The 25,247-nt window shown below is 46.7% G+C and overlaps 1 protein-coding gene across 1 annotated transcript; it reads right to left on the bottom strand.

Moving 5' to 3' along the window:
• Nucleotides 1-1,334: 1,334 nt before the first annotated feature.
• LOC149343247 (uncharacterized) lies at nucleotides 1,335-2,753 on the bottom strand. The gene has a single exon (XM_089542337.1). It carries the CDS (start codon nucleotides 2,740-2,742, stop codon nucleotides 1,438-1,440), a length of 1,305 nt encoding a protein of 434 aa, XP_089398463.1. The 5' UTR covers nucleotides 2,743-2,753; the 3' UTR covers nucleotides 1,335-1,437.
• Nucleotides 2,754-25,247: the final 22,494 nt, after the last annotated feature.

Here is a 25,247-nt window from a genome sequence, read left to right as displayed (position 1 = left end):
GGAACTGTACATTTTTGTGTTAACCAGAAATTTCGAATTAATGTTATCGACGCCACAGGAGGAAGAAATCTTAAGGTTTTCAATTATCCTCAGGATGCCAGTTGTCTCAAAAAGAATTGGATCCATGGGAAAAGCATCCAAGACCGGACACTCCTGATTGGTAAGGGAAACATTGCCAGAAAAAGCAGCAACAAAAACACTGTTAAGAACACTAGCGCATTCATGAGGTGAAAATGCAACGCCGTCAGAAGATGTAAGTAGTATTGACGAACTATCTTTCTTGTTCACAGTGTTCCAAAACTGTCTAGGGTTATTAATCAGCAAAGCAGGCAAAGTACTGTTAAAGAAGGTGTCCTTAGCATTTTTCAGAGCTAATTTGTACTCAGCGGCCGCAGAAAGGTAACAGTCCCATCGTTGTTGCGAATTCGACGATTTCGCCGAGCGAAACAAACGTTTTTTCTTATTGGATAGTCTTTTTAGAACGTTGTTAAACCACGGTGATTGGCTATTACACCGCAAAATTCTTAGCGGCACAAATGTATTAGTGAGACGTTCAACAGTGTCCCTAAACATTTCCCAGTTAGTGTGGACAGAACGCTGTGGAAAATCTGGTAAATAACTGTTTAAGAAAAGAGCTAATTCACGATTAATAGCATCATAGTCCGCCCGCTTGTAATCTCTAATTGACTTGAAGATGTTCCGGCGATTAGGAATATTAATTTTTACATCGAAATGAAGCAAGGTGTGATCACTAAGACCAGGTAAGTACGAGATTGAAGCGATAAGATCCGGCGCGTTGGTTAGCACAAGGTCTAAAACATTGGAAGATGATGGCGTGATACGAGTTGGCTTAGTAACTAGCTGCGAAAGGTTAAAGTCCAAACAAGTTCGCAAAAAGTTATTGCATTCGGTAGAAAAGGGGCGAGGATACGGCGACGTATTAGCCCACACGATACTGGGATAATTGAAGTCACCAGCAAGAAGGATTGCCGCGCCCGGATAACGTACTGAGATCATGTTAAGAGCATCATGCAAATCTTCAACGAAAGTTGCACACGAAGACGGGGGACGGTAGCATATGCCCAGAATCAGTTTCCTGAAATGAACACGAAGTTCAACCCAAACCAACTCTAAAGTGCTAGAAAGACTAATCGGTGAAGACACAATATTATCGGCGATGGCTATTAAAACACCTCCTCCACTTCTGTGACCTCTATCAGAACGATAAACATTGTAGCGCTTCTTGCAATCAAACAGTTCCTTGCTCTCTATCTTTGCAGATAGCCACGTTTCTGTTAGCAATACAACATCGGCATCACATGAGTCGATGACAGAGTTTAGATCTTCCCGCTTTGGTATTATGCTTCTTATGTTTGTGAAAAGAATTGAAAGCGCTGTCTTATCTCCAGTCGCCCGTCCACTGCCCCTCCCGCACCTCTATGGCGAAGCGTGTGGCGAGCCAGAAGCAGCGCGACAAGGGGCCACTAAAGATCCCGGTGGGCCAGCTAGCTCGAAAACGCTATCGTGAATAGGGTCATAGCCGTAGCATTTGTTGTTACAATACAGTTTGTTATACCTCAGCTTATACTTAAGGTCAGCATCCTTCGCGAATTGCACAAGCTTCTTTCTAGCGACACGTGTCGGCAAAGAATAATCTTCACTTACAGTGACCTTTTTATCTTTAAGTTTAGCAGACTGCACTAGGATTTGTTGTTTTGTTTTGAAAGACCGGAACTTCACAACAATCGGACGATTCTTTTCGTCTGAGAACACACCAATCCTATGTGCTTGTTCAAACATGTCATTCGTAAGAACAGGATCAAAGCAGCCTGAAACAAGGTTCAGTAACTTTTCTTCCGTTTCATCCCACGTTTCGGACAAACTGTCCGGTACGCCGAAGAACAGAAGATTTTCCCTGCGCTGCCGGTCTTCCAGCTCTGCCTGTCCAAGACGTAACTTGCTATTTTCATTGACAAGCTGATCGGCTAGCTCACGCAAAATCCGCAATTCACCGTGAGCCGCATCAGTGGCGGATGATTTAGATTCCACTGACGACAGTCTCGCGTCAATATCGGCAATATTCCTAATCATAGATTCCTGATTTAGTTTCATTTCATTAATAGAGGCTATTAAGTGTGATTGCTCTAACTCCATTTTTGCGTTCCTTGAATTAACACCTTTTAACAGAGTCAACATGTCGTTCAGTTGTTTCTGCAGAGAATTATCAACAGCGCTGTCTTTGGACCGTGTGGCAGCGCCAGAGCCCGACCCAGGGCCGGGGTTAAGCTCAACGTCCCCCGACAACAAAAGCAGTTGACTAGAAACATCAAAGCACTGGGCGAGCAAAATCAACAGCACTCCCGGGCGTGGGAACCGCAGCAGGCACATATTGCTCGATTTCTTAGCAAACATGGAATAGTTATTACCAACCTGCATGAAGAAACGCATGCCGTGAAGCAGCTGCATGACGACGCTGTTCCCACGCCCACTGAAAGGCGCAGGCCGCTGCAGTCCGTTTTTATCCAGGTGGAAAGGTGATGTCGTGGACGATGCGAGGGACTTGTACGATGGAGCCATAGTGTAGTAGGGTTGCCAGAGCTCTCCGTTTTCCACGCTGCCAACTTGAATGTCGACAGTCACAGGCACAGCCGGAATGGCATCAGCCGATGCCATAGGTCCCGCGCTGAGTTGAAGGATTGCCGTTATCTGCATGAAGAAACGCATGCCGTGAAGCAGCCGCATGACGACGCTGTTCCCACGCCCACTGAAAGGCGCAGGCCGCTGTAGTCCGTTTTTATCCAGGTGGAAAGGTGATGTCGTGGACGATGCGAGGGACTTGTACGATGGAGCCATAGTGTAGTAGGGTTGCCAGAGCTCTCCATTTTCCACGCTGCCAACTTGAATGTCGACAGTCACAGGCACAGCCGGAATGGCATCAGCCGATGCCATAGGTCCCGCGCTGAGTTGAAGGAGTGAAGGATCGAACAATATGTAGAAGATGGTGCAGTGCTGGCCGCCACAATGAGAAAGATGAGAGAATGAGTCCCGGTCCACGAAGCATCCGGGCCGGAGGGTGCCAGAAGCTGACGGCCGAGGTCCGTGGACGCACCGGACGGCAGGGGCAGGGGGGGCGGTGTCTTCACGTGTGCGTCTTGGGTCTTGGGTCGGTCGGGTCGGTCGGGCCTCGGGTCGGTGGGGTCTCGGGTCAGTGGGGTCTTGGGTCCGTCGGGTCTTGGGTCGTCGTGTAGTGTGGTCCGGGCGGGGGACGGGGCTGGGGTGAGCGTCGAGGTCGGTTCAGGTCAGGCGGGCTGGGGCACGGCCGTGCGGCGCTGACCAGGTACTCAAGGCCGACGTCCACGGCAGGCCCAGGACGCCGAAGCTCCGTGACCAGGATGGCGATGAAGGGACCCCAGCACCTCACACCAAATGTTACGCGGCGGCCAGCCGAAGAATGAGACGTGGTGAACCATGGCTATGAGATGATTTAATGGCCGCTGGCCTGGCGCGGGCGCTCCGTCCCGCGCCACTGCCAGCTTCGTCTTCGTCACAATATTCTGATCATGCATGCTCTCCCCGATACTAGTGAAACATGTAGAGAAACCGAAGAAAAAGTAATATCCACTCTTGGACTCGGTCGCTCACCCTTTTCCTGTCGACGCGACTGAGCATGGGCAGCGCTTACGAACCTTTTCGTCAGCCTGGTGCGTCATATCATTGTGAAGATTATAAACTTTAGGAGAAAGGAACCAATACTATATTGACGAAAACATTTGAAAACTAAGGACGTCTCAGCTGATGTACTGCTCCGCTTCTACTCCTATAGCTCAAAAAACTAATCCTTTTCGGCAAAAAAGCATGGTTCACCTTTTTGTTAAATGCTTTACAAAAGAATGGCTGTGGTTAAGCTCTGGTTAAGCCTGGTAGAGTAGGGAGAGGTACATACCCCAGGCAACGCTTAGGTTTCGCTTGAAAGTAAGACACACGGTTTACGTAACGGCTTGGACTTTATTGTTTGTACCAATGAAGGCGCTCCGGTAGTCAGTAAAGTAATCAGACTTGAGCACAACGGACGAAGCGGGCGGCGTCTGCTACGCCGTCGGCGCAGCGGCAAGGCGCGCGGCACGCACACCAGCTGCGTGTTCTGACGTCACTCCGCGCATGCGCACAGCTGGCGCAGCGTGGTGCCGCGGCTCAGCGCGCAGCCACGCTGACCTCGCGAAGCGGCTGGCGTAGTGTAGCTCTCGCTACAAAATCAAATTCTTAGTAAGCAATGGTGCGCGTACAGCCCATGCTCTGACAGCGTATGCGAGGTTGAATCGGGGGACGAGCACATTGATATCGACATTTCTCTGCGGTCTGTTTCATCCTAGCCAAAGGGGAGGAGTAGTGACTCATTTTCTTCCTTTCTCGCAATCTTTCCATTTTGGCAACGTAGGAAGAGCACTTAAAAAACGAACACTTTTTCATCTGTGACTCTTCCGCTACAATCATCGTTCTAAATCAAACAGGCTTTCCACTCATGTTCATTACACTGACATTTTTCGTAATGCATCATCTTTTTCAATCTACCCTTGCTGTAGAAGGGCCCGTCAAGATAGGTGTGTCCTGCTAGATGCATCTAAGTCATAATACCATCGTGTGTTCACATTAACAGTGATTTAGAAACAGCATAAGGTTCAGTTATTCTCGCACGTCAAAAACAAATACTCGGCGTCTGTTATCGCCTGCTGTCAGCTTCACAATGTTTTTGACGTAATTAACATGTTTAGTACAAATTTTCGCTATGCGATTTATTTCTTCTTGGCGAATTTCATTTTTCTAATACTGCATGGAACTCGCAGGCACCTCACTGTTCATCCTGTACTGCGGAGGCCAAAGAATTTTTTGACCTTTGGTCCATATTCTCGCTCTCCAGTAAGTATTACACGCCACAAGCATAACATCCAATTGTTCGAACTCTCTCGATTCAGTGCTAGCCCGTCACTCTCACTACGTATCTCCTGTCACATATATACCATGTATAGGTGATCACTGCGTGCTATAATTTTTTTAACGCACCTGTGTCAAATATAACTAAACAAGTTAACATCATACCTGATTATCATAGAGCTAGTTTCGATGCCGTAATTATTGAATTGGCTGCATTTTTTTCCTTTTATTTTTTAAATATCTGTAGTTCTTTTGTTGAAGCTTACTAAGAAAGTTTTTAATTCAAAGTTCAGGAACAAATCGAAAACACATTCCTACCCTCAGCATTATCTCATACGCCCTGGGTGCCACTGTATAACACACACCCTTCATCGTTAAAGACAAGGACAAACGAAGAAGTGGACTGGACAGGCGCTTATTCAGCGCCCATCCTGTCTACTTCTTCGTTCGTCCTTGTCTTTTCGCGCTGCATTCTTTAACTATGATCACTGACCAACAAGCCCAAACAGCCACTTTAACCCTTCAACGCTCCGCTAAACTTTCATCTACTGATACTCCTTGGTCTACGTACAAGAAAGCCTCGTAAGCATACATCGCTGCTTTTAAAAAAGTCAAAATCACTTTATTTTATAAACTTTTTTCATCCATACTCAAGACAAATCCTAAATAAAAGTTAGCGCAAAATTAACCGGCCGACTGATCAGCACATAATGCTGGAAGATTCATCCCACAATTCTCTTCATGCAAGTCAGTGTGCGATCTTTCTTTAAAATATGCTTTATAGAAAACTTCGCTACATTTCAAAGGTTGGTCCCCCTGCAACAAACCATTATAACTATAGCGCGATGCTCAAAATCTTTCCCATCGTTGAAGGCACCGCTACGCTAATCGAGCATCTACCCACTCACTGCTCACCTGGTTACGATGGCATAACAAACAAGTATTTAAAAAGTAGATCGGCTTATAGTTTCTCTATCCTGGCAAAAACATTCCAAATCGCTTGATGCATCTTCGCTTCCTACTGCTTGGAGACTAGGGAAGGTGGTTCCATTGCTAAAATCAGGCGACAAAGCCAATCCTGTGAACTACCGACAAATGTTTCTCGCAGAGTCTGCTGAAGGGAGACGGCTGGCTTCGCACACAGGCTGCGGAATTGCACTAAGTACCAGAGAGAAGCCAAGTCTCAGAGGAACCCGCCGCGACTCGAAGCAGCCGCAGGGAACTACAATCAAAATGAACAACTCTGGGCTGTCCAGCAGGTCATCGATGCGCTGGCCTGGCGGGGACACAGAGAGCCGGCAACGGCGAGCGGGGACCCAGGCTGCCCGGCCGACGTTGGTCCCATTTGGAGCGTGTGCGCAAGCGCACGTTTTACTGCAGGCTCAAATAAACGTTTCACCAATCCAATCACAGCTCATGCTGCAAACTATTAGAACACTTCATTTTTTTTTTCAGGTAGGTAAGTTCCTTGACTCAAATTCATTTTTCTCCTCCGCTCAGCATGGCTTCGAAAATCATTCTTGTTAAACGCAGCTTGCATTCCTCACGCATAATTGAAGGAATTGGTGAGCGCTAAAAACCACGGAAAAAGGACGAACACACAGGACGAAGCGCTTCGTCCTGTGTGTTCGTCCTTTTTCCGTGGTTTTTAGCGCTCACCGTTTCCTTCAAGTATGTATTTCCAACTAGCCCCAGTAGTAGCTCTTTTGACTCACGCATAAACTGCACCAAATTTTAGTAAGGTGCCCACTGTAGCTTCGTAGACTGCTCTAAAACAATCGGTACCCACTGTAATTTCGTAGACTGCTCTAAAACAATCGGCATTGTGTCCGGTACCAGGTCACCACGGCATTCCAGGGAACGAGAGCGCACATGCCTCAGCCCGAGTATTTCTCCCCCGGGCGCCTAGTACGGATGCCGTGGAACCTCCTACCCCACTACCAGCTTACACTGACATACTTCAGCACTTAAGATTATCCCGTCGGGTCTACCCTCGGCCGGCTAAGACACTGGACAAAGGGGAGAAACTACACCTCCGAAAGCTACAGACCAACACTTACAAGTTACAACAACCCACGAAGACTACACGCTATAGACCCGGAGTCATTTCACTCACACTGCAAATTCTGCGGGGAGAAGGCAGACCTGTACCATATGGTATCGGCCTGCCAACGAAATCAGGCGATCACTGTCAATAACCAGCCAACGCAGGAGGGGTGGGAGGCAGCTCTGACATGCTCGGATGAAACGAGTCAAAAGCGACTCATCGAAATAGCCCGGACAGCAGCCTACGCCAAACGAGTTCCGGACTGAGAGCTTCACCCGCCACTACAACCTCCTAACAATTTCATTAAAATATTTCGCCACCACCATTTAGCAACATCCTATTTCACAACTTGAAAGAGTTAAATGAAAGAACAAACGATGCACATTAACTATATCATCAGTAACGCAAGTCGCACGCTAGGTTATCTGCGCTGTAATAGTTCCAGCACTCCACCCTCTTTTAAACACCTCCTCATTAAGATCTTAATGCGACCTAAACTTGAGTACGCGTCGTCATTCTGGGATCTTGTTCGCGCCAACCTAACTAATACTACTGAACTTTTTAGAATAATTCCGCTCACGTCCTTCTTTCTAATTCCAACCGAACAGCCAATATACCAGTCATGAAAGGTATCCTCGCACTTACGTCTTTATTGTCTCGAAGTGACATTTTGGGTTTTGCATCGGGCTTTCGTGATAACTCGATGACAATGTGCCTGACATGCGCAGTTCGTAAGCCGCGTATCGCGAATGCTATAAATACGATACCCCGCAAGAAACATGCGTTCTGCATTCATGCTGTCGATGGACGTCACTGGGATCTGAAACAGGCTTGATTTTACTTCATGAACTTTCGCGCCGTTCCGAACACCACGGCGCACTAATGATTGATGATTGAACCGCTCTATTGCTCCCATCACATTGATCACATTAGTTAAGTCGACATTGATAGTTGTAACATTTTTTTTCAGCCATTTATTCCTCTGAAGTCTCGCGAATGACACCATCCTCCCGCTCAAATTGCGTCTAATTATAACCAATGTTTTGCAACTTTATCGCAACGTTTTATTGCCTTTACGTTAAGTTTTCCATCTTGAACTACTGCCATCTGCAACGCCTCTGGCTTTGAAATTAAATCAATAAATAATCATCGTCATAGAGTCGATTTTTACGACAAAAAACTTCATGAAGTTGTCCTCGATGTCGCTTTCAGAAGTTTGCGGGGGCAGTTTGCAAGTCAGGTTCGGAGAGAGAGAGAAAGGAATTTTAATGAGCAAAAGGTGGAAAGGTCACCGGTGGTAACATGGCCCTGGCCTGCTACGCCAACACAGGGAAAGAGAAGAGGAGGAAAAGGAAAGTGCGAATGAAGGTTGATGATGGCATAATACAATGAGTTTCACGGGTGATACACACATACACACACACACACACGCACGCGCGCACGCACACACGCACGCACACGCGCACACACGCGCGCACACACGCACGCGCGCGCACACACCCGCGCGTACACACGCGCGCGCACACACCCGCGCGTACACACGCGCGCGCACACACGCGCGCACACACACGCGCGCACACGCGCAAGTACACACGCGCACGCACACACGCGCACACACACACGCGCACACACACACACACACACGCGCACGCACACACACATGCACACACACACACTCGCACACACACACGCGCGCGCACACACACACACACACACGCACACACACACACGCACACGCACACGCGCACGCGCACGCACACGCACACGCGCACGCGCGCACGCACGCGCACACACACACACACACACACACACACACTGGCTGCCACTCGCATCGCGGTTAGTAGACGCACATAAAACTGGTGTCTGCAACACAAACACCGACACATGTCATTAACCATGTAGACAGTGCACAGGCGGTCACAGACGAAGACGTAATTTGGCAAGGACGCCGGTTCCATCCGAGGCTTGCGAAGAAATTTTCTTCCTTTTCAAGCTGGGCACCGAGCACACTGCAAGATGTATTGGTGCAGGTTTGCCTGATGCATCCTGCGAGCATTCGGTGAGAATGTACTGTTTTCAGCAATTTCCCCTATTCCGGACTTCAACGAGATTGAATACTGGTGGTCACGACCAACGGCATTTTGCTAGTATTACCATGAAAGAAAGAATTGGAAAATTGGGTTTTGAGGAAAGGAAAAGGCGCAGTTATTGTCTCACATCTCGATGGACAGCCGAACCACGTTGTATAGGAAGGGAGGAAGGGGAGAGTGAAAGAAAGAGAGAAAGAGGTACCGTAGTGGAGGACCTGTGTGCCACCGTATCGCCAACACCCCTGAACAAGTTTCCGCCTGCGCCCAGGGTTTTGACGTCACTTCCGGATGGCCGACACCAGCGAAAGCTGCAGCGGTAGCTACATGACTCTAGCACGATGTCTCTTGCTCCTGGCGCCGCGTGGTCTGGTATGGGGGCCCAGCGTGGTCGCGTGTATCATTTGCCGTCATTGTTTTGCCGCAATTTTGCTTCCGTGCATGATGCGCATTTGATACTACGATGCCGAATAGGTGTTTTATGCAAGGCTGCATCGGGAATTACTTGATGAGGATGAAGATACAAATCTTTTTTTTTTTGGTTTTGAAAGTCGACGAAATGTTTGGTTTTTTAAGCGGTTTAATTTCCCAAAATGGCTCAGACTTTGCGGTACGCCGTAGTGGACAGCTTCGGATAATTTCTACCACCCGGCGGTTCTTTAACGTGCTCGGACACCGCACAGTACATGGTCCTCTAGCTTTCGCCTCCACCGAAATGCGACTGCCGGAGCCTGGATTGAACCCGTGTCGGTTTGGGTCAGCAGCCGAGTATAATAACTACCCAGCCGCCGAAGTGGTTACGCGCCGTTTCTAGGATTTCGTGCACTAGCAAAGTATTTTGATGGTGTGTGCAAGTGCGTGTGTTCGTGTGTGTGTTTCTGTATGTGTTAGTGTGCGTGCGCGCGTGCGTGCGTGTTAGTGTGAGTGTGGAGGGGGAGATTAATGATACATCTTTCTGAGTGCAAAGTAACCTGAATGCACATCGGTGTGTGTTCGTTCATTTGGGATTGCAAATATGCGTATTTTTGCGTGTGTGTTAGATACGGAGAGGGAACAAGTGTCGTCTTGTGTGAACATTTGTAAGAGAGAAATGAAGTGTCGAACTGCTTGTGGGAGTGTTTATGTGTTTATGGACGCGCGTGTGTACGTTCGAGCTTATATGAACGCTTTTGAAGAGCTAAATTGGCAATTCTAGTGTGAGGCCGCGCTCAGGCGTACGCGTAAGTGCATGTGTAAGTGCGGGAGTGTCCGTGCGCGAATGAGGAAACCAGTGCATGTATGAGCACGTGTAAACTGCATTGCACTGTCAACTTGGTGTCCGGTTATAACCCACTATAGTGCTGAGACTGGACCCATCTCTTAGCCTCTGAGTTCAAAACAAGGGTTTTCTTGGTGTGGGGCAAAGGCAGAGCCATCTGAAGAAATACAATTTGTCAACTTTGAAAGTAAATGCGTTAAAGGTGTGCTCTCTGAAAAATCAAAGCTTATTTCTCATTAAGCCGGAGACATATACCGTAATCGAAAATTTATTTTACAACACGCATGGACGCACACCCGCAATGAGGTGTCAGGAAAGAAAAACACCATTCTCCATCCTGAAACTTAAGCTCATCCATTGTTCAAGGTTGCAATCTGCGTAGAATTTTGAACGCGTCTGACCGCCCATATTTTTCCTACCATCTGCGCGCCCCCTTCCGTCCGCCGAATCACCATAAGGCCCGGAGCGGGGTTTTTATTTCCGAGTGCTAAAAAATATAACGCAAAAAAAAATCAAGCAAGGCTAGTGAATCCGTAGAAGGCGTAAAGGCGGATACGGAAGGGAACACCTCTGCCTTATGCACTTTTCAAGCCGTCGAACCAAAAACGTGACCTTTATTTCACTGCGTTTCTTACGTCTTTCCCCTTTTCAGTTCCCCGCGGCTTCTCATCTAGTATCCTCTTCTTTTTTTCGTATGAGTGAACGGCCCGAACGAGGCTCAGTTCCACCTTTCGCCGTGAATCGTGCCGTTCGTAGGGGGGGGGGGGGGGGGGGGGGGGGTGAATTCGCTGGCGATAGCGAACGGCTTCGTGAGCGCCGATTTCTTCCATTCCTTCTCATTGGAGATGAGGAGCCAGAGCAGATCAGCGAGAAAAGGGCCGCGCAGCAGCCAGGTGATGTATGAACCAATATATTCGCAAAGCTCGCGCTCTCGATCTGCCTGCAGCCGGCGGAATAATTGCAACCAAGCGCCCCCTCTCGGCTTACTTTTACCGGGCCTGTTTCCTGGGGCGTTCAAGGATTCCCGGGCGCACGGACGGGCCTCCTCTGGCGAGGGATCAGAGCGCGGCGCACGATGAGCTGGATCTTCATGCCGCTATAGAACGACAAAATCAATCAGCCGGCCATTTGTAGGCGCCGCCTAGGCGCACGTTGTTATTGCCTCTGGAGCTAATTTAAATGTAAGGAATTCCACGAAGGCAATAGAATGGGAAGACAAAAAAGCAATGTTACATCTTTACGTGCTTGACTGCACATGCAGCGAACTACTACATCACGTTACGTAGGAAAGAGTATCCCATAAATAGGGATTTAATATGTGAAACGTGAGGAAGTTCACAACTACTTCATGCAGATCTTCCGGACAAGAGAGGGCGTTTTTGATATCTAAATGAAATGATGACGGTACTGTGGTTATGCCATCAGTGCCCCGGAGACATTTACACGTATACATGCTGAAATCAACTTGATTCGTTTGAAAAAACGTGGAAGCAAAAAAAAACACAAAACAAAACAGTCGAAGCGCGGAAGGCATAACAGAAATGAAGCTGGGAACGAAATTGTTTAAAGTACAAGAAAAGAAATAGCGCAATTAAAGGGAAGGGAAAGGAAAGAAAAATAAATAAGGAATTGTTAGAGACATGCTCAAAGACAGAGTGTGGAGGCCACGGTTTTAGAATAGGGGCACCAGGCTTCTGCAACATTTAGACAGTGATGCAGCAAGCGAGAGGCAGTTCTATTGTCGCTGTAATCATGACAACGCACTAGCGCGCCAACATGCCGACATACCTTATTACTGCTTATAAAGGGGGGGGGGGGGATGTTAGCGTGTGTTACATGCGCCCGGTGTTAGTTTGAACTAATGCTAGGCAGTACACTACTTACTGCAGCTGTACATTACACCGGGCACCCCAACTTCATGAGCCTTGCGAAGCCCCTTCGTCGTCATTATACAAGTTGCCAACGCATGTGGATGCAAGGAAAGGGAACACTGTAAATAAATACACAGGAGAAGTCAGCGCCATGCAACATCTCGCGCGAGGCACGCTTGTGCAGTACCTGGAATTCATGGCTACCCTTCATCTCGCGTCGCTCATGTTAACACCCCTGCGCTGAAATGTGGCCATCTTTACATAGTTAACAACCTCTTTTTTTGCTACAATATTTACCATCTTGACCCGCCACTAAACCTAAGCATTGCTGCTCGCACGGGGAGCTTTCCTGCTCAGTAACTTCTAAAGTACGAAAGCGTGCAACGTGCTATATAAAATATAAAATGCATCATGATGTTTTAAAGCTCGAGAAAAATATGTGACTGCATTCTTTTTCTGAAATGAAATGTGTCGCTGCATACGCGACTTTCATGCATATGGAAGGTCTTGGAGCATAAAACGCAATTAGTGCATAAAAATTTGTGATTTTTGACAATGACGCAAAGTTATGTTATTAAGTAGAATATTTCATGTTGGTAATTTATTACTGAAACGAAGCAATGCTATAAAGAGAAATTAATAAATATGTTAACGAAGTTATTGTAGAAAAGGAAGGCCTAAAGAAATCTGCGCATTCATTGATACTCCTAAGCCTCAGCGATAAATCAGCGAAGTGGTGGCTGCAGCTGCTCGTTCAAGTAGAGGCAAGGACTTAACACGACAAAATTTGTTAAACGTGCTAACAGCCAGAAGAATTATCTAGATTTTTTTTTTCTGCACAGGCAGAAAAATTGATGTGAGCAAAATTGCTCTCAAAATTCCTATCACTGCTGGTTTAGTGGGCTTACATGGCAAATGAAAAATAAAAAGACGTATACATGACTCAATCTCAATAAAACACGAACAATCGTTATGCATGCTTTTTGCACTCTGGGAAGGGGAGACAGCAGAAAATGATTCACATGCTTCACAAGTACCAACACCACACACTGCACGGTTATCGAGCACTCAGCTAATCGATAGACACGACGAAGATTTTTTCATCTCATCACAGGGTCTAAACTTGATTCGCAGCCTCTTTTTGGAACGTGGACTGCACACAATGCTCTGAGACGGGATATGAGTCATGTTCTACGAATTTGTTGATGAACAAGTTTTCGTGCACTTCATAACATTTGCGCGGGAGATGCCAGTCGAGGTGGCTGTTTGAATGTTTTATTTTTTATTTTCTTTTTATTTTATTTTCAGTAACAACTTGTACGCCAGAAATATTGTTTCTCAAGGAAAATTCTTGTGTCCTTACCAAAGAGAAAGTGACCGCAGAGAGTGCCCTCTTTCCACTTCTGGTCATTTTTTAAACCGCTCACCAACACACATCTTTCCCTGTCTTCACTCCAGGCAAAAACATGCCTTGTCTGAATTTGCTTCGTGTGACTTCTGTGAGATATTACGAGCCGCCAATTAGCCGCTTGAAAGGAAAGTTGAATGGCAGACTCATTCCGAAGTCACAAACACGGTTGAAGCTAGACGACAGAAACGCACAATAGAATAGAGCGCGCATGCACCAAACAACTAGCTTGTCATTGTCGCACTACGGCACTCTTGTATTCGGTGCGGTTCGCGGAGGGCGGCGGGCGGCGAAGGACACGTATATGAAGTCACTACAACAACTATGAGACCTTGTTTTCTAGGTGGCGATGGCCAGCGCAGCCACTCAAGAAGAAGTGTGGGTAATGTTGCCATTGTTAACAGCTCCAACGGCCTTTTTGGTAAGCGGGGTAATGTTGCCGCTGGCGAGTCGAGGGAAAACAGCAAAAAACAGGCGATTACGATGTGATGCGACAAACCTGCGTTAGTAGCGTTAGCCATACATATCGCTTCTGCAGTGATCGTCTTCACGTCGACTCTTTGAAATGAATTTCGCCGTCACTGTTTCGTTCCAGTGCTTCGTGGTCTTCTCGTGGGTGAGGTGCGTAAGGTGTGGAGGTTATAGGTAGGGCCTAATGGAGGGTGGTGGGCGCAGGTGGTTGTGGCTTCTGTAGGGTGCAGGTGGGTTGATTGGTGTTGGCTGACGGTTTATTAATTGCCAAAAAAGATAGAGGGAAAGAGTGGGTGGATGTCGATTGGAGGGTTGAAGCTGGAGGTCCGTGGTTGGTGAAGCTTCATTAGGGTGAGGTGTGTTCTTTGGTGGTGGATGGTGGATTCTGATGGTCGGAGACGACTGAAGGGCAAAGGGGAGAGTGTAGTGGGCAGAGAATTCCTGGAGGTTGGCGGCGGCATCACACAACACCGGACGGACTGATTTTGCAAAAGTGAGAGTAGTAATTCCAACGCATTAAAATATTGCAGAGGAAGCTAAATATCGCGCATGTATTGTAGCTCCTTTCCTGTGGCGCGGTCAGCAAACGTTCTTTGCAGGAAGCATAGGTGTTTAAGGTGTCCTACAGTTTCCATTGCGTTTCTGATCATCCACAGTAAGCGGGTGCCGAACATCTTCAAGAACATCTTCAAGTGGTAGCCCTGTGGTGACGGCTTTCAGCTGCTGGGCACGAGGACGCGGGAACAAATCCAGGCCGTTGCTGCCACGTTTCGATGTAAGCGCAATGCAAAAAGGACAGTATGCTGCGCGATGTCAATGCGCGTTAAAGAATATTAAGTGGTAGAATAAACTGCCAACTACAGTGCCCCTTTCGTCTGCCCCCTTTCACTTTCCGCTTCATCGCTTCTCTGAAGGCTCGTTTGAGTTCTCCACTCAGAGTGAGACAACTACTGTGCCTGTGATTCCGTCATGAAACATTCCACGTTTGTGTTTTCAAGTACATATCTATAAGTGGCTGCACGAAGGAAGAAATGGAAAGTACACGGGCCTGTCGAATCACACCAAACGAGCCACCACAACTCCCTCATGCTGATAGAAAATATGAAAGAATCAAGAGGTGACAGAAAGAAAACAGAAGGGATGACAATGGCTGCGACCAATGTCAGACGGCCGTGGGTCCTCCCCATCCTCCTTTGCATTTTCTCCGAACGTAAGGCCTCGGTGCTGCAACGGCAGGCCTTCTCGAGCCCCCACTCTCACTTCTAATGTGTATGTCGTCCGCATGACACGCGTACACCGCTATTTCCTAAAAGGGAGTCTCGCGGCTTCTCAAAGTGCTGGGCACGTGTTCGCCACGCGCTGCGCCAACACGTGTGTACCTTGGCGAGTTGATCGATGGAGCATCACGCCGGGCTACTTAGAGACGACACCATCCTCGCGCACTCCCTAAACCGCGCGCTATCTTTACTTGTTCCGCTCGCTTCCTAGCTTCCTTTATCAGCATTGCCACTTGCAATTACACGCAGTTCCTTGACATGTGTCTTGTCTTTCCTGTACTTATAATCTCCCCAACATTGCCAGCCAAACGCTTTCCATAACAGCTATCAGTAGAAAGCTGTAAAAAAGCAAAAAGGAATGCATGAAAGGCAGCTCCAACGCCCGCGGGACAAGGCAGTTATAATGAGCGCGTGACGTTGCAAGAAAAAAAAACACAAAAATAAGTGAACCACGAACAACGAATGATGACATGACCGAATGCACGTGTCCCAAGGCACCATTAATGATATTTAGCTTACCGTGTACCGCTGTAGTTTTCGTAGCGCAGTGACGGTGACTGGACGCGAGAAAACGTACATATAAAAGTGAATAAGGTAATGCGACGCATTATTACTGAGAAGCAGAAGAAACAAGCTAACAGGACTCACCAGGCACTTTGTGCGAAATGACATCCAAAGTTGCACACCGAAGCTACTACATCGCGACAAGCAATACTTCTTGTCTGCAATCCGTCTTCAGTCAACAGGGCCGGATAATGATTTCCAAGACGTACTCTTTATCAATGGCGGTTCATGATGTTATAGCATAGAGGCTGGGTTGCCAGCTAAAACTTAATTGCTCTCAGCAGCCAACTCACTAAAAAACATATTGCAGCACTTAACTACCAGTCCGCGAATCAAGTGCACGTAACCACCACCATATAGCCTTGAATTGAAAAACAGACCTTTAAAAAAGACGAGGGCGATCGACAGGCACACGAACAGCAGGCCTGACACAATCGCCTCTTATTTTTTACTGTGATTATAAGAGAAGTAAAGCATATCAAGTTTTTAATCGACGTGCGTCCGCACTCAAACGCTCGCAAAGCCGCGAAGTTCCGTTTCGCCTCCGCGGTGTATTGTACAGCCACGAACCCTGCAGCATGAGGAAGTTGGAGCCAGCCACAGCGGGTTTGTTTTGCAAATTCTTAATGGTTGGGTATATTCACAGGTGCTTAACCTCGTCAGCTATAATGCACACCATTTATTAACTGCTGCTCATAGGTCATTGAATAACTGTTGGCTGCCGGGTTTCTGAGCCCAGAAGTGGTGTATGCAATCGTTAGAAAAAAATCCAAAATGGCGCCGGACAGATGAATTGAACTAGAGATTATCAAGATAAGAAAAACGAGCGCGCAGAGTAGGGAAATCCAGAGAAAAGTTGAAGTGAACTACGTATAGCAGCGCTTGGGTAAGCGTAATTGTTGACGCCCTCAAAGATATGTGTGCATGAATCCAGGTAGTGAGTAAAGAGGCGTTTAATAGACAGCGGAAGTTTAAACTATGACGGACTACCTACGGTACTCTTTTTAAAGTTTTTAACGTCACAAAAGACTACGTTAAGTTGTTCATCTTCATATCGTATTTCCATTATTTATTGTGTTGAGTGAATTAGTTAAGTCAGCACAGAGACCATGCAGAAACTTGTGCTGAGCATTTGGCGAGCAGTAATTGCCGTGCACAAGCAAAGACAAGTGCTTCAGAGGGAGGTATTTTACGAGTGGGCAAGAAAGACTTCGTGCAGAGATGGTCTACGGTAGGTTACGCTAATTTATTGCTTGATTTAATTGTAGGTAACTTCCCCATTTTAGAATCTACTTGGATTTTTTTTCTGCATATTTCATTAATTAATAGAGAAAATATTTCGCACACTATGCTGCCTGTCTGCTCCAGAGCATGCATGCTTGATATATCACACGGATCATCATTTCATTATTCCCTTGGTTTGGTAAATCCGAAAATATGCCTTCTTCCAAAATAGTCAAGTTGGCAATTTATAAACGAGTTAGTTTAAATACTTCCTCATCATCGGTGCGAGGCAGCAAAAAAAAGCTGGTAAATAAGGCGAAATGTTACGGCAGTAATCCGCTACCACACTCTCTAGAATTCTCAGTTCTCTCATGTGACATTTGTACAGTGCTAAATTCCTCCAAAATTTTCTTGTATTACATTGAACCTATTCGTGTGTGCGGATGTTGAAAAACGTGTATTCCGACTTTTTAGCGTGATTATTAACGCAAAAGCCACACCACAGCTTCTCTTTTCAAATGCAGAATCTCCAGCATGATCCGCGTTATTTCCTTTGTTTGCTTTTTGTACCTTTTAGCTGCGGAGATCTGAATGCACCCATGTTCGATGCTCTTAGAATCAAACTAAAAATCATTTACGCTCGCCATGCCAGCTGCTTATTTCCGAGGAAAAGTTTTGAGCAAATCACATTTTGTTCTGATCTTCGGCATATCTGTCGGCTCTTCGAGCATGCCACGTGATTCGCAAAGAGCAAAAGAAAACAGTTTTCTTTCCCTATAGGCCTTCAAATATACGTTGTTATTATCGTAGCTCATTAATGGTTTATGGTTTATATTTGATGTGGGTTTAGCGTCCCAAAGCAACTCAGGCTATGAGGGACGCCGCAGTGAAAGGCTCTGGAAATTTCGACCACCTGGGGTTCTTTAACGTGCACTGACAGAGCACAGTACACGGCCCGTGATCGGGATCGAACCCGCGTATTTCGGGTTGGTAGACGGACACCATAACCACTCAGCCATCGCGGCGGCTCCATAGCTCATTAATGCTATCGCAAATTAGAACACTATCAAACAGTGACCTGGCGATGGGTGTCAGGCATGTATGTGCTTCTTTAACTTGTTTCATGTTATAGATTATTGCACGCCCAGGCACGAACACTGAATGCCGACAAGACGACGATATTGCAACATGTCGAAGACAGTTTTGGGAAGGCTAAAATTCGTGTCTAAGATATGAGCTTAAACCTACCATTGCACCAGGTTGAATTTCTGCAACGGTTCTAGTACGTGATGCTCGGAGCGTAGCCCGAGAGGAGCCTGTTTAAGCAAAAACGAGTTTCACCTCTGCTCGAGTCTCCTTCGGTAATTTCTTGACTATGAAGAGTCGCCGACGTGCTTTCTTTCTAACGAGAAAACGAAGATGTCTCACGAGAACATAGGAAGTGCATATGCAGTTGATTCTGTATTTTTTTATTATGTACATATTTGCAAAACGTATTGTATGTTGCGAGCAACTTTTGTGCAAACAAAGATGTTTTTTAATTAACGAAGACTAACTATGTTTTCGCCATCACAGATGTTATCGTATTCAGTAGCGTAATCGTGACCCTTCCTTCATGTTCCTGGGCTATAAGCAGCGAAATAAAAAACCGAATATCATTGTACAACGATATGTGACACCTCTAGTGGCTCATGGAGCCTGCATGGCTGAAATAAGTTTCTGATGCTTGGATGAAGCTGAGTCGCATAAAATTTCATCAGCAAGCAAGATAGCATTTACCTAGCGTGCAGAGGAATGGTGCAACTTTCTGCTAACCTGCTAGGAAAGCAAACTCGTGTTTCCTTAGAGGTTGACCAGAGTTGAGCTCGAACGGTCGCACAAATAAGTATGGTAACTTTCAATAGCAATAGTAATGGTTTATTATCATGAAATTAAAAAAAAACAACGAAAAGGTGTTGCCAGCCGCGGCAATTCCTATCTAATATCTAAAGCACCCCAGCTGCGGTCGGTGGAAAAAAAGGGGACAAGGAGAGGATAGCAAGAAGTAAAGAGAGGAGTGATAGCGAAGAAGGACCGAGGAAAGCTTTATACACTACTTAGAATATTTACAAAAATATAAAAATTGGAAACAAATTTGCGCCGCTCGTGCACGAATGCCCAAGCACTGTCAGAATCACGACCGCACGCGAGCGACCACTGCACATACGTTCGAAAACATCGAAAGAATATGCGTACAAAGTCGAGCGCACGTAGCGTCTGTCGCGAATGAATCGCGCGCGCTGTGACACAGTTTTTGTCTTGACCATATATATTTCACCATCTATGCCTTGTAAGGCCATAGTGCGAACAATTCCTTTCTAACGAAAATTCACACATTTGTTTATTTTCTTTCTTTAGTACTTTATTACATATTGCAAGCCTGTATCATGCGACACTGCGGCAGTTTCAAACTTGGTTGACGAACCTTTAACGTTTTTCATGCTTGAGCATGTCCTGGACTTCTCTGACCAGTTTCCAATGAAAATGTCCCCTTGCAAGAGTTGTTACTCTGCCGAATATTGCAGATTATATATTTTCTTATTACATGCCCAGATTTATAAATAGACCCCTTTTTGCTCTTTTTTACTTCTCAACCATTTAAAAGCATGTAAAGTTTTATACTTGAGTTTCATTTCCTGTATGCCATGAGTTTTGCGTCTCTTGACTGTGCACCCTAAGCTTCCATACATAGATGCTTTCGCAGAGGCGCGTGTTTACAGATACAAAGACTTCACCATGTTCCTCTTGGTTAATCGCTTTCACTTCGATTTGGGATGCGGGGACGGGTCACTGATGTCCACTTAATGAGTGCCCTCCTGCGTACGCTCCGTATTTTCACTCTAAATGGAAACAGAAACGCGCAGCAATCAACCTGTGTCTTCGTTTCGACCCGTTTCCGCAGGCCATTACAGTTAGAAGTCGCATCTAATCAAAGAAACGGTAGCTGACGCCGGAAATGAAGTCCTGCCGCGATGAAAGGTGGTGCGTTCTTTATGGCGGGCAACTGACTCAAATTGTCTCTGATGCGCTGAACTTTGCTACTGAAGAAAGGATGCCTTCTACACGGCTCTTTGCTCGGGACATTTTCTTCCTGACCATGACCGTAAGCTGGAAACCGCCTTTGAAACTGCAAGTCTGTGTTAACTCTATGCGCTGCTTATAATGTGTGGATACATCCCTTCGGGGCAAGGTTGTGGGAAGCGGGAATCGGAAGAAGCCCTCATCCGATACGTACTGCACTTCATTTTGAGCAAGATCACCTACTCTTGCTCATCGCTGCTTAAAGAGCAAGCCAATAATGCAGTTTCCCCTAGGACGGATCCTATCAAGATAAGCAAAGGGACCGACTCCATATAATCGCTGTGTGTAGTTTTATTGCTCTTTTTTTCATTTGGAAACATCTTAGAAGCCTCCTGTGAGCTAAAGGTGAGCAAGGCTATAAATTTCCATTTTTATTCATGGAATCGTTCAGCGCTAAGCTTCAGACAACGACGATCTCGCTTGAGTAGCGGATGCGCAGGGCTAGAGATCAGTAGCTCCCTGACGAGAAGACGAAGTAAGCTGCCGGCGATCATCAGCGCTGAAAATAAATTTTCTGCATCGCTGCTCCGTTTATGCTTCAGTTGGAACTTATATATAGCGCAGACACAAAAAACGGCTCTAAGCGCGAAGGTTCAAGTAATAAGCGGTCTGCTCCTATCTTTGAATATTTAAAAACACCCGAAAGACGGGACTCAAGGAAGGAGACACCTTCTTTTGCGCTGTTTTAAATATGAAAGTTAACAAGCAAGCCTAATTCCCTACACTCGTGCCCCATCTTTTACTTCGCTCCAGTCGACAAACAAGCGTGCTTTTTTGTGTTAGGTTTTATTCTGTAGCCTTAACTGTATTCACGTAGTTCGCCTTTTTATATGCTGTATGCAAACTTATGACCATGCTGGCTTGCATCTTTCAGCGAAATTTCCTTCGCAGCGCTTTATATAAGCGTACATGTGTAGGCTAGTTGGTTGGCCATGAATCGTGATTCTTAAAACAGCGCAAAAGAAACGGGCGAAGAAGCTTCCTAGACAGGAGATAGAGCGACGGATAAAATACTTCATAAGAGCATTCTCTAAGTTATAGCAAATTCTTTCTGTTTTTTATTAGTGGTTCATTCGTGCGAAGCATCTGGTGGCTCAAACCATCGAGGACAATCACAACACCAAGGAAAACGAAACGAACATACGAGTAGTTTGTTACGAAGTGCCCTCATGGGAAAAAAGGACGCTAGCCTATTATCAATATTTTATAGTTTAAGAAATTTCTGTATAAATCCCTCCAGGTTCCATCTCAATACTGTTATCCCTCAATACTTATTTCATTAATTCACACAAAATATTCACTCCAGTAACTATCTTAAAGATCAGAGCGCTGAATTTTACGCTGGACAAATAAAATCCGGGATTGCTTGCACGATGGGAAAAATAGAAAGAAAGGGAAAAAGTGCACTTCGATTCTAGGTTATCTATCTATTGCACCTGTATAGTCATCCACACACTTATCTAGAGCACTCAAATACCACTCTCTGTGGTGTATTATTGGCAGCTGCCGCTGCCTGGCGAGTGCAATGTAGCTTTTAAGGACAAGAGTTAAACGCGATCCACGAGTATGTACATTCTCAATCAGTTCAGGTTTGGAGGCCTATAGACACTCGTAAATGAGACAAGTGTACGCCTCGGAGCGCCGTTAGAATGGTTTAGACGGTGTGTGAACGACTGTACATTACTCCCAGCTGCCCTTCCCAGGCCGTCTAACTAGTTGAGTTCGTAAGCCCCGTAAGCGTTCGCAAGCAGGAGCTTACACCGATGGCAGCGAGGAATACCTGTCGCGGGATAGATAGCTATGTCGTGCAAAGCTTCAAGTCAAGAGGTTCGAACAAAGAGGCCAATAGGGCGCGACATCCCCAGTAAGTCGCCACGGCCACAAGTTCCATGCAAACTGGCCTCACAAGCGCTGGCTTGACTGGAGCGGAACATGTACAGCAGTCTGACAATAATTTAAGCTCACATTTTACGCTTAACCTACTCCTGCTCTAATGCAGTACTTGTTGCAAGAAGGATGAGTGAATTGGATAAGCATAGATAGCTGCCCGATTTCTCTATTCTACTCCTTTATTTTTGTTCGAGAATAAGTGGTCATCCTCCAAGGAAACGTTTATTGGTGTTGTTCGGCCGAAACGACAGCGACAACCTGTCAGTTGCCCTAAACTGTACAGATCTTAGCTCTCCTCAGCAATCAGATTTCTCCGGAGCGGATTGCAGGCCCGCTTGGTCTGCAACGACGAACCACTCCATCTCCCTCACCCTCGCTGGACAGCTCATCCCCCGTGTCGACTCTTGTCGCGTCCTGGGAATGCTACTGACATTCAACACTTTTACCTCTGCCATTAATCAGGCCATAAACACATGCCACTCAATCACACACGCTTACTTCGCCGTGTAATCTGAAAACATTCCGGCCGCGTCGAGACACGCCAGCTGCCTTGCTCAAGCGCTATCCCTGAACAGATTCCTATACTAAATTCTTTACTGCCCCCCTCACAGGCACAAAACAAGACAAACTAATCCAGGCCACCAATGCACTATATAAAACAACACTAGGACTCCCACCTCAGGCTTCTACAGACACTCTGTACAGAAGAGGATTTTCTATCACCCTTAAAGCCCTTCTCACCTACACTGGGAGATGCAAATCATCCACCTATCAGCTCATCAGTTCGGCGGTGGATACTATCCAATAACCCTACGCACCCATCTCTTTCCCAGACCCACCACTGTCTCCGATCAACCCCACTAACCTCTGCCTCGCACCCATTCCATGCAATATCTCCCCACACCACACGCAGGCAGCCACCAGGCCTACACACACAACCATGTCACCCTTGGACATCACGCGGTGGCCTACACAAACGCCTGCCTCACGGAAACCATGGGCTCCACAACAGCTAACTTCCTCCAACTTTCCTCCTCTACAACCAGCGTTCACACAACCGGCAAATGCACCTCCCCACTCTCCACTCTCGCTCTAGAAATACACGGGATCGCCGGTGCCATTACATATTTCATCACCCTACCCCCCGCACACGCATACTTAGTCTATACAGACTCGTAGGCAGCGCTGCGTGCTTTTTACGAACAACCCTCGGAGACAGCACGGCGATGCGGACTACTTATGCCAACCGTTTCTTCATTGTGCAGATTTTCGCATTCCTGGCATCTTCTGGATACGCCGCCTTCAACAAAAACACCGTCCTGTTCGCGCCTTATCACGAGCCTTGGATTCCAGTGGAAACGTGCCACAGCACAGAGCAAGACAGTCTAATCTACAGCGCTGCGGCTTTAAAGATCCCGCCAACTACCTTCACATCATCGACTACAGTGACGTCATCCCTGCCCGACGATATAAACCAAGCGTCGCCACAGGGACCCTTCAGTGGGCTCGGAGACAGCACGGCGATGCGGACTACTTATGCCAACCGTTTCTTCATTGTGCAGATTTTCGCATTCCTGGCATCTTCTGGATACGCCGCCTTCAACAAAAACACCGTCCTGTTCGCGCCTTATCACGAGCCTTGGATTCCAGTGGAAACGTGCCACAGCACAGAGCAAGACAGTCTAATCTACAGCGCTGCGGCTTTAAAGATCCCGCCAACTACCTTCACATCATCGACTACAGTGACGTCATCCCTGCCCGACGATATAAACCAAGCGTCGCCACAGGGACCCTTCAGTGGGCTCGGAGACAGCACGGCGATGCGGACTACTTATGCCAACCGTTTCTTCATTGTGCAGATTTTCGCATTCCTGGCATCTTCTGGATACGCCGCCTTCAACAAAAACACCGTCCTGTTCGCGCCTTATCACGAGCCTTGGATTCCAGTGGAAACGTGCCACAGCACAGAGCAAGACAGTCTAATCTACAGCGCTGCGGCTTTAAAGATCCCGCCAACTACCTTCACATCATCGACTACAGTGACGTCATCCCTGCCCGACGATATAAACCAAGCGTCGCCACAGGGACCCTTCAGTGGGCTCGGAGACAGCACGGCGATGCGGACTACTTATGCCAACCGTTTCTTCATTGTGCAGGTCAGTTGCTATCCGTCTCTCTATAGCAAGAAAACCGGAGATCGTTGCCTTTTGCTGTTTCCGAGCCCAGAAGTGCTTATTTCTGTGATATCTGAGTGTGCTGATGTCGTGAAAGTGTTATTACTAATTGCTGGTGATGTTGAACTAAATCCTGGCCCTGGCCCTGGTACGAGGGCTAATACACAAAGCATGGATCTAGAAGAAATATCAAAGCTGCTTCGCGACGTACACTCAAGAACTGTCGCGGTGCAAAACAGCCAAGAGCTACTTCAAGCTTCAGTTACTGAAATTAGCAATAAGCAAGATAGCTTAGGTCAAAAACTGACAGAAGTTGTCGACCGGCTAACATGCCTGGAAGAAAAGGTGTCTGTTATCGACACTCTGCAAACTGATATGCTGGCGACACAAGAAAATATTGAAACCCTCCAGCAGGAATGTGCTAACTTACACGCACGCCTAGATGACGCCGAAGATAGATCCAGGCGCAATAATCTAATCTTTTATAACATACCTGAAGTGCCCCAAGAAAGCCCATCGGACGCTGAACAAAAGTTAATTTCAGTACTCTCCGAATTACCAGCCTTTTCTTCTTTAAGCTCCGATGACATTGAGCGTGCACATCGGCTCGGACGTGCCGGAGAGAATTCTTGCAGGCCCATTATCGCCAAGTTTGTTCATTCCAAGACTAAGGATCTAATTCTGTCCAATCGAGACACGATAAAAAAGAACAAGGTTTCTGTCGGCGAAGACTTCTGTCCCTCAACTAGGCTAGCTAGAAAAACGCTTTTACAATTTGCCAAGACTCGCAGCACGTCATACCAGTTGAAGTATAAAAGGCTCCACATGAACGGGAAGTGCTACACCTACAACCCTACCACGAAAACCGTCATTGAATCTCATCTAAACAAGGCTGTGACCACCCAGAAACCTGTCACTGACCTTGCG

This window comes from Amblyomma mixtum, chromosome 5 (genome assembly GCF_055824585.1).
Source record: "Amblyomma mixtum isolate Tamu chromosome 5, ASM5582458v1, whole genome shotgun sequence".
NCBI classification, from domain to species: domain Eukaryota; kingdom Metazoa; phylum Arthropoda; class Arachnida; order Ixodida; family Ixodidae; genus Amblyomma; species Amblyomma mixtum.
Note: the sequence above shows the minus strand (reverse complement) of the source record. Positions and strands in the feature narration are given on the sequence as shown.